The sequence below is a fragment of the Pygocentrus nattereri genome, chromosome 16 (genome assembly GCF_015220715.1).
Source record: "Pygocentrus nattereri isolate fPygNat1 chromosome 16, fPygNat1.pri, whole genome shotgun sequence".
Lineage (NCBI taxonomy): Eukaryota > Metazoa > Chordata > Actinopteri > Characiformes > Serrasalmidae > Pygocentrus > Pygocentrus nattereri.
The window spans coordinates 18,614,197-18,629,374 of record NC_051226.1 but is presented as its reverse complement, the minus strand read 5'-3'; the positions used below and the strand labels follow the sequence as shown (position 1 = coordinate 18,629,374).

The 15,178-nt window shown below is 39.3% G+C and overlaps 1 protein-coding gene across 3 annotated transcripts; it reads left to right on the top strand.

The window, feature by feature from the left end:
* Positions 1-968: 968 nt before the first annotated feature.
* LOC108428006 (phosphatidylinositol-binding clathrin assembly protein-like) lies at positions 969-15,052 on the top strand. 3 transcript variants are annotated; one of them, XM_017698662.2, is made up of 19 exons: positions 969-1,893; positions 3,662-3,804; positions 4,105-4,180; positions 4,265-4,367; positions 4,477-4,570; positions 5,983-6,094; positions 6,443-6,549; positions 7,650-7,691; positions 9,868-9,953; positions 10,546-10,600; positions 10,764-10,906; positions 11,264-11,361; positions 11,670-11,786; positions 11,875-11,905; positions 12,741-12,873; positions 13,072-13,095; positions 13,226-13,282; positions 13,707-13,823; positions 14,370-15,052. In XM_017698662.2, the coding sequence occupies exons 1-19, from the start codon at positions 1,764-1,766 to the stop codon at positions 14,382-14,384; spliced, it is 1,683 nt and encodes a 560-aa protein (XP_017554151.1). In that variant the 5' UTR covers positions 969-1,763; the 3' UTR covers positions 14,385-15,052. The 3 variants fall into 3 exon arrangements, with proteins under 3 accessions (XP_017554151.1, XP_017554153.1, XP_017554152.1); XM_017698664.2 differs by lacking the exon at positions 7,650-7,691 and having other exon boundaries at positions 1,764-1,893; XM_017698663.2 differs by lacking the exon at positions 13,072-13,095 and having other exon boundaries at positions 1,764-1,893.
* Positions 15,053-15,178: the final 126 nt, after the last annotated feature.

Sequence of the window (15,178 nt, the reverse complement as noted above, 5' to 3'; positions counted from 1 at the left end):
ATAAGGAATGTGGACCTCTTCCATTCTCTTAGGAGGCTTAATTGTAACACTTGCAAAAGTTAGAAACTATGATGTACTGTCAGGGAGGCTGTCCTGCAGGCTGTTTAGCTCTCACTCTGAGCTCTTTACATGCTTTATTTTATAGCCACCAAGACAATGACCAAAATAATATAGGTGTCAATTCTGCAGCATATACACAGTGATTAAAAATACTCATGATTAAAATATTTACAGGAAAGTTAAGGTACAAACAGCCCTCAGGTCGAATCTTGGAAAAAAAATCAGGAAGATGTGAAGACCAAAGGCATGTTTCACTTGAACATGTTTAGCCACATAAAAAACCTGTTTTACATCTGAGTCTTACAAGGTTGTGTCCTGCTCGTCCCTGTCTGGGTTGGTGGGTGATCGATGGGAGCAGGTGGTAGAGAAATTCAGAGCAGTTTCAATGTGTGTGTGACGATCTTCAAAAGTCATAGCCCATGTCTCTGTCCACCTGATTTGTCTGGATCACGCCATGGCTCAATAGCTATGAACAATCACACAGTACATTTGCATTTACACAGAGGGGCTTTTCTGCCCTCTCTGTAGCTTTTTAGAAATGGCTGTTCCAGTGTAAGTGGTTTCTAATGGGGTTACCATGTAAGAATGTAATACGACATGTTCATTTAGGTTTGCTGTTGTTTCCTCTTCTTACACCGTTGAGACGGTATTTATGTATATATTGAGGTGGACTACACTGTCATATATGTTACTCGGTGACTGATCTCCTCAAATGCCTATGGGGGAGGCCTCAGAGAAAACGGTATTGTTTGGCAGATTTATCAATAAAGTATTTCGACACGGCCATCTTCAGTTTCTTATAAGAAGAAGCATAAGAGATCTGGACCGTTTGATGCCACCGTAAGGCCCCGCCCCCTTTACTCGTACAAGAACCAATCTGCGACCTCCTCGAGTCACCTGATTTCCATAACTGCCATTTTGCGCGCAGTGTCCGGCTCCGTAACTGTGAGGCAGAAACTGGGAGAAATTCCTCTGTGTACAAAAAATGTCAGCGACGAGATGTTGAATTGGCACGGTTAGGACCAGTGTCACTGTGGAGCCGCCATTCGGATAAACGCACAGCCCTTTTTCGTGTTTTAAGTATCTCTACGAATTCGCTCCATGAAGGAGAGCTGAAGGAATGTGAAAAGATGCCGAGTAGTAGCTGCTAGCCTCGTCAGACTTGTGTTCTGCTAGTGGGGATGTGAATTCGGCCGTTATTTTTCTGCTGCTGCTGCTTCGCGGGTTTGACAGTATTCAACCCCGCACGTTCATTCAGGGCTGGTTTCGTCTTTTATGTTTTTTGGAAGTCGAAATCATTCAGCTAGCCTTATTCGAGCAGCAGTTACATGGTTAACCGGCGACACGGGAGGGTAGCAGCAGTGCCCGTAGTGATGTGCTATAGCTCGTAACGTTACGGAGGGTCGGTCCGCTTCAGTAGGCTAACGCGCTCTGGACACTGCTGTATTCTTGACAGCGGGCTTTAACGATAGCCACATCAGCGCAGTCGTTCGCCCTTGATCGTCTCGTCGCCGGTAGCCCGGTTGATTCTGAATGTCAGTGCCTCCTCTCAGTTCGGGTTTCTGTCAGGATAGGCTGCCGTTCTCCGCACACAGACAAGCGACGTGAGCGGGCTTTCCCCCCCCTCCCTCCATCCCTGCACCGAGTGCTTTTTTTCGTTTTGCTCAGAGACGATTTTTTTTTATCGTGAGGCATTATTAGCTATGTCGGGACAGTCCATCACGGACCGGATCGCCGCGGCTCAGCACAGCATGACCGGATCGGCCATCAGCAAAGCCGTGTGCAAGGCCACGACGCACGAAGTCAGCGCCCCCAAGAAGAAGCACCTCGACTGTAGGTTAAGTAGACGGCCCTCCGAAATGCCAAGCCAATGGTGGAGCATTAGCGCTTTGTTACAGGGGCTCAGGGCGAGTGGGTTTTGGCCCTCGATCCCGCTGCGATTCGTGTTTGTTCGTGTGTGTTTTTCTCTCTGTGTTTACAGCCCATTCACGTTCATCACCGGACAGCGATAATCATTCATTATATTGAAGGTCAGGGTAGTAGCCCAGATCGAAGCCCGTGGAGTATTAACAGCACTTTCAATTCATTTCAAACATGATAAGAGCGTCTTAATGCCACCCTAACCGCCAGTATGCCGCCACAGCTGAGTGTGGGGCCTCACTGTAATGGGCAGAGCTATAGGCATGAGCAGTGTCCTGACATACATTGTGTTTCATTTTTTCACGCACACACGCTCGAATTAGGGTGTCTAATTCTGAAACATATAGACCTCATATAGTGTCTCAGGTAGTGAGCAGCCTACGCAGGAGTTGATAACCTCAGAGCTACCTGATCTATAGGATATGACATGCAGCATCAAGGGCATATGGGGTGATGTTAAAGCATGCACTATTACAAAGCAGCATGAAAACCACACAAATTTATACATATGCATCTCACTGACATAGCTGTTCCTTTGTTTCCTTATATAAAAAGGTATTAATCATTGTGGACTGTTGTGCTGCACTGTATGCTGATGTGAGGTTTGCTGTGTAAACACTCAGTTTAAGCGCATGCACAAAAGCAGTGAACAAATGGTTGTTGAACACTGTCTTGTTGCTCTTGTTTGGATGTCATTTATATCGGCCATTGCTTTTAGTGCCCTCTGAGTCATAATTAGGAACAGGACTGTCAATGCAGAGGTGCTTGGGTTTGTGGTGGTTATATACTGCATGTTTTACTGTGGGCCTAATTACAGTTACAGTAGTGGGTCTAATTACAGTTTTGATGTGGAAATGACCAGAACAGTTTCTCCATACTGCATACTATTTACTACACCATCACCCAGAGGATGCAGCGACTGATCACTTTCCAGTCTCCATCAAGTTCTTATTAAAGAGTGCTCAAAAACAACAGTGTTGGAAGAGTCTGCCTTTCTTGTTTTAGTCCAACCTTAACTAAAATTGGCCAGCATGTGACTCAGTAGGTACCATTAAAAACAACCAGAGGTTTCAATTAGGGTTCCATCCTGGTGCTGTTCCCTAAAAATCGCACTTGTACTTTATACTTGGGTAGTACATCTGCAGGTTCTGGACTCCCTCCCCTCACACCTGGGGGAAAATACATTATGCCCTTGAAGTAAGGGCATTTCATTTCAGCTTGCTCCAGGATGCTGGAACGTTGTGCCCCTCTTTCCCCTCTTCAGTTACTATGGTCTCAAGAGCTGTACTGTTCGTGGCTGTACCATAAATAAATAATCTTAGAATATTATCATTCTCCAGTACTGTGAAGGAACAGAACTTGTAATGTATTTCAGATATAGTTCCAGAGTAAACGAAATCCTAAACATTAATGTATTCCTACCATTATGTGCCAGTTGAGGTAAAAGAGTTTTCCTTCTGTTCACAAAGAACATCTGAACATAGTTGATTAAGGGACCAGGTAATCAATTAAGCTGTCATTTAACAAGTTCAGAACAGAGGTATGCCTGAGGGGTTTAAGGGAAGGAGCCTGCCAGTCTTACAAATTTGAAGTGCCATTCAAAAAATGCAGTGAAATATATATCTGCACCTCCACAAGAATACCTTTATCATTTGTATCCCTGTTTCTGTGCAATGCCCAGATCTGATGCACTGCACCAATGAGCTGAGTGTGAGTATACCTCATTTGGCTGACACGCTGATTGAAAGGACGGCCAATCAGAGCTGGGTTGTGGTGTTCAAGACCCTTATCACCACTCACCATCTCATGATGTACGGCAATGAGGTAAGCTGTCAACTAACTTGGTGCATTGCATTTATAGTTTTCTTTTTCTTTTGTAACTGTGCTGTAATGTTTTCAAGGTCATTTTTTAAAAACATGTATATGTGTTTTAAGAAGAACATAGTTTCTGGGAAACTGCATTACTCCTATGCGTAAATGGTGAAGCCTCTGTTTTGTTCCGACTGAAATCTAATATTTAGCGTGATGAAATCGGACTGATTTAATTTTTCGTTCTTTATTGATGTAATCACACAAATTTGGAATGCACCGCAAAAGATGTTTTATTTGTGTCCTTTTAAACAGAGGTTCATCCAGTACCTTGCATCCAGAAGCACACTCTTTAACTTGAACAATTTCATAGATAAAGGTGCATTACAAGGTAGGTAAGACTTAAATAAATCCACGCTGCAGATATATCTCCAGAAATCCTTTTTAGACAATGTGGTTAAATCTTGTTCTCTAGGTTATGATATGTCCACCTACATCAGACGATATAGCAGGTACCTTAATGAACGGGCAATGTCCTACAGACTGGTAGCGGTCGACTTCACTAAGATGAAGAGAGGGTGAGTTAGTTTATTTTGATGAGAGTCAGAAGATGAAGGTTATGCATATAATGAGAAAGCTACCTTTTCAGCTTTTTGCAGCCTCCTCTAAGCTTTCACTTTTCTTTAGGATTGATGGGGTAATGCGCACCATGAGCACAGAGAAGCTGATGAAAACTCTCCCAATTATTCAGAACCAGCTGGATGCCCTCTTGGACTTTGAGGTAAATATCATGTCAGAAAAGAGAAAACAGCTTCTTGCCAAAATAGATGTTTTAACCTAACACCTGCTTGTCTTCTTTTAGCAATCATTGTGACCTACTCAGTTGTTGCTACATTTCAAAAGGACATGGGTGCATATCCTAAAGCCACTTGAAATTGTAATGCAGATACGAACAGGAACACATTTGTGTAAAAGCACAAAGTTGAATGTTAATAGTGATGTTCAGTTAGTAACTTCTCAGCCAATCATATTGCTTGTCTCATAGCTATTAAATAGCTGCTTAAAGCACAATGGAAAGGTCACTCAGGGAGGCAGCGTAGAGCTTCACAGCAGAGGACAATGAGGTGGTTGCAGACATGAGCAAATATTTGGAAGTGTAAAAAAACCTCAACTTGATGAAGTGAAGAGATAATGACCCAATTATGTATTCCAATAGTTTGTTTACTGTTAAACTGCAGCAAATTAAGTGGCAATAGAAATTAGGAGTAGATAAAATCTTTTACATAATGTGCAATAAAAGAAATAGCACATCTGTGAGTGAAAATGCGTGGAACTTGAGTTTGAGTATGGCATAAAGTATACTAGTTCTATTAATGATAGTCATGTCCATGTGACGGTGCCATAAGGTGTTAAAACGCTGATTATCACGGGCATTATTCCATGAGCCACTGCAAGTGTTGAGCATTTCCAGCTCACATTGTGTTTGCACCTGCTGTTTCAATCACTAAATTAGCAAATTATTCAGGTGAGTTTAAACATATCCCCCGAGTTTCTTATTACCCTAATATAATTTTCACAAAACCTCTCCCTGCACCACCTCATTTACATGGAATCCTTCTTTCTGAAAATGTCTTTTACTATTAGAGATATTAAAATCTATCAAGGTGCATGAACATGAGACTTTAAAAAGAATCATTATATAAAGATATATGATAATATTGTATTATATGTAATGGTATATATAATGGAAAACTAATATGCTAAACAAAAACAACAGAAACACATCATTAATGAATGGAGGAAAATTGTTAAGAAACTAATAAGACAAAAAGAGAGAAAAGAGAGCAGCTAGTGGGTCTAAATAGGGAAATTAAGAAGAGGGCTACTGACTGGTATTTGACAAGTATATATCTCTAAGTGTATATCCATGCTTGATTTTAACTAACTCTTCAATAAAATAGACAAATAGATTTAAGTTTGAGTTTGTGTGTGTTGTTGTGCAGTGGAAACTGCCATTTCTCCCTCCACAAGACCTTAAAAATACTGAAATTGAATTTTAACCTTGTTAATATATTGTTGGTATTGGTTGTAAGACAGAAAATAGCTGTAACGAACAACCTCTTCAAATTTGGGAATCCTGCAAGAACCACTTTTAAAGAGTAATTGTGTATATTACTGTGAATTTCCCTCTAGGCCAGCTCTAATGAACTGACCAATGGTGTGATCAATGGTGCCTTCATGCTGCTCTTCAAGGACTCTATCCGCATCTTTGCTGCTTACAATGAGGGTGTCATTAACCTTCTAGGTAATACAGTAAATTGTTTGTGGTTTGCATTGTTTCTAGAAAACCGTTGCTGACACTGTCATTTTTAATTGTTTTTTTCCCAATGATTTAACAACATCAGCTGATCTTTATATTGTGTTATTTCCATGTTGAACAGATTAATAGAAATGGTAGAAATAGAAATTACTTGGAAAAAGTGTTGTTTCTTTGACTTCCATTAAAAAATTGCGTTTAGGTTGTGGTTTACCACAGTGTATGCCAAAGGTCTGGTTGCTGTTTAGCACAGTTTTTGCTCATGGTCTGTTTGAAATGTTGTGTGAAATATTCAGTGAAGAGCTGTTATACTAAACTCTCTTTTTCATTTCAAAGAGAAATATTTTGATATGAAGAAGCACCAGTGTAAAGAAGCCCTGGAAATATACAAGAGGTTTCTTACCAGGATGACCAAGCTGTCCGAGTTTCTCAAAGTGGCAGAGGTAAAATGTTTCTGAATTCACTTAATGCATGGGTTGGTTGGGCTCTTCCATGCAGGCCCTTTTTTTGATGACTGCCCCTCTTGCCTTTCGGTTCAATTTTAATCAGAGGTTCCCCCTCATGCTGCCTGTTCTGGTGCCTGCACTGCATGCTTTAGCAAGATGTCTCTCAATCTATCTGTCCCTCTCAGCAACAATAAAAACAGTGCTTACTTATTCAGATGAAGACCAGCTGTTTCAGTCTTTTGATATAAATTTGCAAACAGTGCACTGGCTTTTTTTTGCAGTCCAATTGCGGGGCACAGTTGTCAATCCTGGTAAATATCTTGACTGAATATTGGTTTATGACACGACAGTAAGGATTTTAAAAGGTGATTGGATAAAGATGCACTTATAGTGGGTCTTGTCTTGACACTATTAGCATTTCTAGACAATAAGAGACAGTACACAACATAAAAAAACAACATTATATTTGACAACTGTGCCACATTTTGATGGCTGGAATTTAGTCTTTCTTTTTCTTTATATAGCATATTGTTTTGCTATCTATGGAGGTATATTTTGGAAAAATGCTAAGCACATCCTTCTTGATTTCTAGAGTATGTTTTCCTTTTTTTTTGGTCTTTTTTGGCTGAATAATTTGTCTCTTCAGGAATAGGGTGCAGTGCTATCCAAAAACAAACTAAAGTTGACTTTAAGAGCGCATTTCTTTATTTGTATAACAATGTGTGTATGCCATTTTTTCTTGTCCTTTTTTCAAAGTCAACATTAGTTGTGTGTTTCTTTTGGATGTTTCTCACCTAGTCATATGAATATTCCATCTCCGTTCACATGACCTAAAGTGACATTTCAGTGTTTAATCATCCATGAAACCAGCCTCCATGACCTTGATGTCTGTCTCTATGTACATCCACTTGTCCATCTTTTCTTTAACGCTCTCACACATAGACACACTGCATGGAGTAATGGCTCTTTTTCTTTATTCTTCTTTCTCCTTCCTCCACATACCTCTGTTCTGTTTTTTATTATTTCTTTTTTTTTACCTTTTTGGTTTCACATTTTGTTTTTCGTTCTCCTCCCTCCTTTCCTTTTTTGTGTCACAGCAAGTTGGAATTGATCAGGTTGACATCCCAGATCTCTCACAGGTTAGTGGCACATTTCATCTCAATTTCTCCCATGTGGCTTCACCCTAAACTCTCATCACCACCTCACCCCATAGACGTCCATTCCCAGCCCCCATTCCTCTATGATTTACTCTTCATCTGTCAGACTTTTAGGATAGGGGCCTCCAGAAACTTACTCCATACCCGCGCTCTCCCTGGGAATCTGATGTGCTGTTTTGCATTTTCTGTTTTCATCCGAGGTAAATGGGTACTAAAGCTGCTCTATTTGGACCTCAGAGAAGCTCTCATTTAAAGCTTATGCCTTGAATATTACCATGTGTATTAGCTCAGCGTTTTTATTAGGAATGAAAGCCATTTAAGGCTATTTGAGGTTTGCGGTACTGTCTCATTAAGATTTAGTGCTTGCTCTTCAAGCCACCATTTCTTACTGGTATACCCATGAGAAATCTGATTGCTTCTAAATCCACTGCTGACTGATATATAGCTAAATGGTGTTTGTGCCGACTGTGCTGAACTTTGTGCTCCCTGTGACAAGTACCACATTGGTGGTGTAGCGCCTAGCTTCTTAAGTTGTAGGCAATCACCATTGCTATATATCTCCGCACTGGTAGGGTATTGTGCTTGACTAGCTACAGGAAGAGCAGTGAATGTGCACAATAGGAAGAATGCCTTAAAACTGGAGCAGGGGACAAAACTCTGCCTGGCACCATCTGAACTTAATAGTCAGCAGCTATGTCAAATATAGTCCTTTAACTTAAGCTCCACGCCAGAGGGGTGCTGGGCAATACATCTCCCCCTTCAGTTTGCCATCATTCGGCATTTTTGACATTTTCATTTACATTGGACAGGGACTCCTGAAGGTGTTGGGCTCGCATACTACACAGTGGTACCTAACATGTCAAAAACATTTTTAATTAGAAGGAGTACCTTGTTTACTAAAGCTGAAGCAGTATTCAGAAGGCCTGTGTTATATCCTCATCAGAAATGGTTCTTCATCAGTAGTACAAAGCTTCTTCTGACAGAAATGACAATAACTGTCTAAGGTTGAATAAATGTTTTGCGGTTGTGAGACATAATATCATGGCCTTTTGTACACTCCTACAGCCATGTTACCCTTTCCTTAACTTCGCTATTTTTTTTACTCTCTTTTTTGAACGGTCTGTGGTTTTGTCGCATATGTTTCAGATTTCTCAGTGAGCTTCTCCTTGAACTGTCTCTTCTTTAGAGCTATGTGTCTGAGAAATCTGTTCTTTTGTTATTCATGGATATCCTCCCTCAAATTGGCATGCAATGTGGACACATCCAGTGGTTGAAAGGCAAATGTTGTGTAAGAACAGAACCCATCCCTGCGAAAAGTAAATGTTTCTTGCCAGCCTAAAGTTTATTGGTTGTGGTCTGTGGGGGAAAATGCAATGCAGTTTGCTAAATGCACAAGCCGTGCTCTCATCCAGCATTTGCCTTTCTTGAGAAAACCTCCTTTGGCTTCCAAATGTTTTTTCTGTTTGTTTTCATTTCTTGAAGATTGAAATGCATATGTTCAGTGAACAATTCCAAAAGACATAGCTAAAATAAATAAACAAATAAACTGGCTTATTTCATAAAAACTGAAATCCAGGTGGAATCCAAAGGTTAACAGGTTTCTGCTTTTTTATCTGTGCATTATGAAACCCTCTGCATGGTCAGAAAAGGTTCCTCTTGTAGGTCAGTCCAGTTCTTGTGTTTCATATTCTGAACCCTCCCTTTGAGAGGTCCTCGACCTCGGTTTGCTCCACAAGCCGTGTATGAAGTGTCAAAAAGCTTGCATGGGAAATAACACATTTTCTGCATGTGTAAGCGTCTCCTATCTGAATCCTTTTTGCTTTGTCTCCCTTTGATTTCAGAGGCTCATAAACACTGTTAGGTTCTGTCAGTAATGCAGACCTTCCTTTTGTGACTCTATACATGTTGCTGTGTATGTGTGTATGAGGGAAAAGGAGCGAGTGAGAGAGAGTTTTTTGGTGTGCCTCTGCACACATTGTATGTGTGTTGTGTTGTGTGTAACAGTAGGCCTTTGTGTTCATGTGTTTGGTTCTTTTTGTGTACTTGTGTGTGAATGGGCGAATGTGTGTTTGTGTGTTGTTGTATTGTACTCTATGTCCATGTATATCCTGGTGTACCTAAAAATTTCTCTTTTGTCTTCAAACTACATCATCACCAGGCCCCAAGCAGTCTCTTACAAGCTCTTGAGCAACACCTGGCCTCTCTGGAGGGCAAGAAAATCAAAGAGCTCTCCACTGTCAACAGGTACTTTACACTAAAACTGTCCTCATTGGATTGACAGGTGATTGTATAAGCTCCTTTTAAAACAAAACAACTGCTTTTAAATGACCCCTTATAAAACAGCACATCATCATCATCATTAGTTTTGATCACAATGTGCTTTTCTGAGTATGTTGTGGATATCATCAGTACTTCTAGAACAGTATACAAATGCATACAAAGGCAGCATAATTAGTCCAGTTTAACTGGATTCAGTGTAGTGCAGTGTGTGAAATGTTTAATAGCAATTATTTGACAGTATTTTTTCAAATTTATCAGATGTCAGAAAAAAATTATATTGTGACATATCATGTACCGTAAACATTTCTTGAAGTAACTTGATATTTTTGCCACATTTGACTTTCACTCCTCCAATGTCGATAGTGAAAACACTTCACACAAAAATGTTCCTATTAAAACAACAATAATAGTCTCATATTATTAAAGTCCTTCTGTAGATGCAGATGTTTATGGAGCAGATCTAAATGTGAAACTTCAACTCGTTCCCAGTTGTTCAGATTAGTGTCTGCATCTGTGTTTCCAGACGCTCATTGTTTTTTATCTTTTCTATCTGCAGGGATGAGAAACAGCAGGCTCCGGAGGTGGAGGGCGACAGATTACAGCCTACAAAGGTGGAGACACCCATACATTTGTCTCTCTGTGTAGCTTTTCAAACATCTTTTAAATGTCTTTAATCACTTCTCTGAAACTAGACTAAAATATTTGCAGCTGAATTACATTTTTAGATGGAAAATTAAATAGAAAAGAAATGTTTTTATTTGTCCTTGCACTCAGGGAGTACAGCTCAAAGATATTGGAATGCAGACACCAACAGTGTCTCCCAGCGGGCAGTCTGTGGGCAGTGCCAATAGTACCTGCACCAGCAGCGGTGCCACTGAGCTCCTCTCCACTCCACCCGATCTACCCATCACGAATGGGTACAGTTATTATTTCTGGTGCAATTCAGATAAAATTCTTCATATATATATCAGTTTTCATTGTAGTTTCAAAATATCTATTTGCATTATTAGCATAAGTTAATTTTGAAATTAACGGAATAACAATATCATTTCAAATTACAGAAAAAGACACCTCATATACCAGCCATATACTACCCTGAATATAGCCAGTTCAGTGGCTATATATGGGTTTATGATCTCATATTTTGGCCTGATTACTGGGTGTTACCATTTTGTTGATACTCATTTTATGGGAAGAAATTTTCTAGTTTAACAATGATACAAAATGCAAATAATTGAATATTATTATTTGTCCACATCCTTTATCTCCAACAGTGTGCACAGTTTCACCAGTGATCATTTTGACCTCCAACACAACCTCAGCACCCCTGTTCAAACCACCACCCTGCCTGCCAGTAACAGTGGCTGGGGAGGTGAGATCTAAGACCCAGAAACTCCCACAGTCACAGATTAATTTTCACTTTTAAAAAGCCAGTTATTTAAAGCTTTTTCTGTCAAATGTAAGTGATTACTATAATTTGACTCTGTGTTTTTCTTTTTTGCGTGTGCATCTTGATCTGCTTGATTGGGCTGTCTCTGGGTGAGTCAAAAGTGCCTGAGTGAGTCTAATGGCTTGTAAGTGGAGAGAAGAGCATAAGTAACCACTCTCTCTTTGTGTCTCTTTGTCTCCTCTCTCCTATTCTCTGTTTCTCTGTTCTACTGTAGGTTGTTTGCCCTTTAGGGCCCCTGCTGAAGCCCACTCTTTCTTCACAGGTCCATGGCCAAGGCACACAACTCCACAATGGTGGAAAGTTACTGACTAATGACCTGGACTCCTCTCTGGCCAACTTAGTGGGCAGTAAGTCTTTTATTCACTCTACCTTTATTTATTCATTGTTATATTTTACATGCATTGTGTCTGTAAATTTTTTTTCCCTTTCTCATAGATTTGCACTTTGGAGGACCTCCGACCAAAAAGTAAGAATTTTAACTACTGCTACTTCATATTCAAACATCTCTTGTGTTCTGTCATAGAATACTGCAAAATGCATTACAACAAGATGAGTTATACAGAGTAATAGATTGTATAGTATCTATACACTATTAACTCTATTAACTGTATTGTACACTTGGCTGTTATGATCATAAGGGCACATTAAAAATGTAACATTTACTAAGAAAATAGGTCTGTTATCCTGTCCTAAATGTGGTGAAAAGAGTCTGTAGATCCAAATGAATACGTTAATGGATTATTTCTCAAAAATCTATGTTTAGATTTTAAGGCCTTTTAACTGACTTTGACTTTAGATTAAAATCCTTTTGTTTGACTGTCTATTTTTAGATTTTAATTGTGTTTATTTTATTTAAAAATATTCACGAACAAAAGAATGATAACACTACAAAGACTTTTAATTTTAGCTAATTCATAACTCTGTTATGTACTAACTAGCATAACTCAAAAATGCTAGCCAGTGCATCACTGCCAAATATGGCTTTTAGCAATTGTAGCCACAGAAAAACATGATATTCATGATATAAACCTTTTTTTTTAGTTATGATATAAAATAGATATAGTTCTTTAGGTTACACACTGATTTTCAGACTTTGGGCTGCCTCTTAGTAGAAGTATAATTGATGCTTTTGTATTTATTTACATTATTGCTATCTCAATTAATGCCTTGAATGTAAATTGTTCATAACAATCCTTGTAAATATATAAGGTTGAAATAATTAATTGTTTGTTTTACTGTCGACTGCAGTTTGAACTTATTAGGTGGAATAGTCCAGTTATTCCAAGCTTTCTCTTTATCAGGCCAGAGATGCAGTGGACTCACCTGGAGAAGAAAACCACAGGAGGGTCTCACTGGCAGTCTAAAGCCATGAGTGGCACTGCACCGTGGGGGCACACACACCTTGCCCCGGCTCCCATCCCTGTGCCACAAATGGTAAGAGCATTTGCTCTTTAAAGCTGACTGTGCCTTTGCATGTTAATCTACTTAGTTTCTTGCCTGGAATGTGGTTATTGTGACGCAACTGCATAGGTGAAAGCAAAGACTTATAATCTGTATGTGTCTGAATGTAAATAAAAACTCCAATGCTTGCTAACCCTCTTTTTCCTTTCCTCTTTTCTGTTCTTGCTGCAGAATGGAATGATTTATACTGGCTATGTAAGGCTCTTTTGAAACCATTTTTTGATGTATTATGTGGCATTAAAGGGCATATTACAACAGTTTGTCAGTAACTTTACGCTGATTTAAAAAATAGAATATTTATAAATTCTCTTTTTTTATGTTTCAGGCACCAGCTCCGGTAGCATTTCCAATGACAACCCCCCAAGTGCCTGTATATGGGATGGTAGGTTTTAAAATCAACATGTCTTTGCTTACATTAGCTTAAATATTTTTGATACAGTAATATGTTGTTGAACATTAGTACTGCAGAAATGGCAATTAAAACAAGTAATTAATATGTTCAGTATCTTTTTGATAAGGGAGTGTAATTAGTTTGATGTCCCATGGTTTTGGCTAGTACTGTTTCATAAAATCTTTCATTTGTAAGCTTTACACATGCAAGAAATGTCAGTGCAATGATTAATATACTACCTTAGTTAGAAAAATAAAAATGTGTTTGTGTTATATGTGAGCTGTTATTCTTTTCAAAATCTTCCTAAATTGTTGCAAACAATTCAGTTGCAATTATTGTCAGCATTTAATATTTGCAGTGCAGTAGGTTCTCATTCTCATACAGTGTTACTGAGACTGTGTTTGATTTCTCATAGATTCCTCCTCCCATGGGCCAGATGGGTTCAGTCCCCTTGATGGCACCCCAGCCTGTGATGTACAACCAGCCTGTGCTTCGCACCACCAACCCATTCACTCCTGTCCCTGGAACTCAGGTACTGCACTCACATTCTAAAAAGGAACCAGCTTCCCACAGTGGACTGAGAATGCAGTGCACTGTGTTGACTTTGTACAAATGTGTAATTAATTGCCTCATTAATGAAATATATTAAAATCCCAGGCTCATTACATAATAAGAATTGTTATTCAGTTACGACACGGACTTCATTTCAAACTGTTCCAGCTGCTCTTGGGTTATGGAAGTGTGTAATAAAGCTTTGGGCCTGCTGGTGGGCCCTGGCCATTTAAGGGGTTAAATCGACACAGGTGTATCTTTGGCTATAATTGTGTATTATGTGTATATGTGTATTTTATTCAGGTGGAAGTAAGGTACACATTTAAGTCAAGTAAAATCAACACATCACTTGTCCATATATTAACTTATAGCATATTGTTTGCCTTCACATTAGAGAAAAATATATTTGTTTTCTAATATAGCCAGGAGTACAATATGCTGTACATACAATCAGTAGAGGTTTACCATCACAAAGACATTTAGCTGAATTAGCCCTTTAGGTAAACATAATTTTCTTCTTTTCTAGATGCACTTCATGTAGCGCTGAGGAATACGCTGGACTGACAGTAGCGCCAGAGGAAAAACATCAACCAACCCAAAACCAAATATGACAAAGCAGACATGAGAAATGGTTCAGAGACTGATATGTTCATGTGCCATTTTCCCCTTAAGCTGTGTGTTTGTAGCATACCCTGCCCGACCAACATAACATAGTCCTGTCATTTTACATGTTATCTTTAATTTTTAAGTGTCAAATCTAGTGTTTCTAGATGGCCCTCTTGGATGATGTCACTGGCTGATGCAAATGGAATGACAGTGTATAGTGAATTGCGGTGGAATGAAAAAATGTCATGATGTCAAGCCCCCTGCCCTTTTGCCCCCCGTTCGGAAAAGTGATTGTTGTAATCGTGCGCACTTGAATCAATGTTTATAATGTCTAAACCAAGCCACGGTTTTGTATGCACATTGCCTGAATAGTGTTTTGAACCAACCACTGTCAATGTTAATCATGCCACAGTTGCTGGCTTCCCGAATTCTTGAGTCTTGGAGAAATGTGTACAGGTCACTTTTTGTACATTTGTCTTGTCCCCAAACATTTTGGACTTCACCTTACAAGTTAAAACTGTTTCTGCATACAGTGACTTGTAATGTTTCATTCAGGTATGGTAAAGGTATGGCTGTATGGATTAAAACAAATACAGCAGTGTGTGTATGTGTTTTATTAGATATTCAACCAGATTTAACTCTAATTTAAATTGTAATCAGACACAAATACTGTACCTATATAGAGACTGAGGGTGATGTTTCTTAAAACTGAAATGCTTTTAAAGCTAT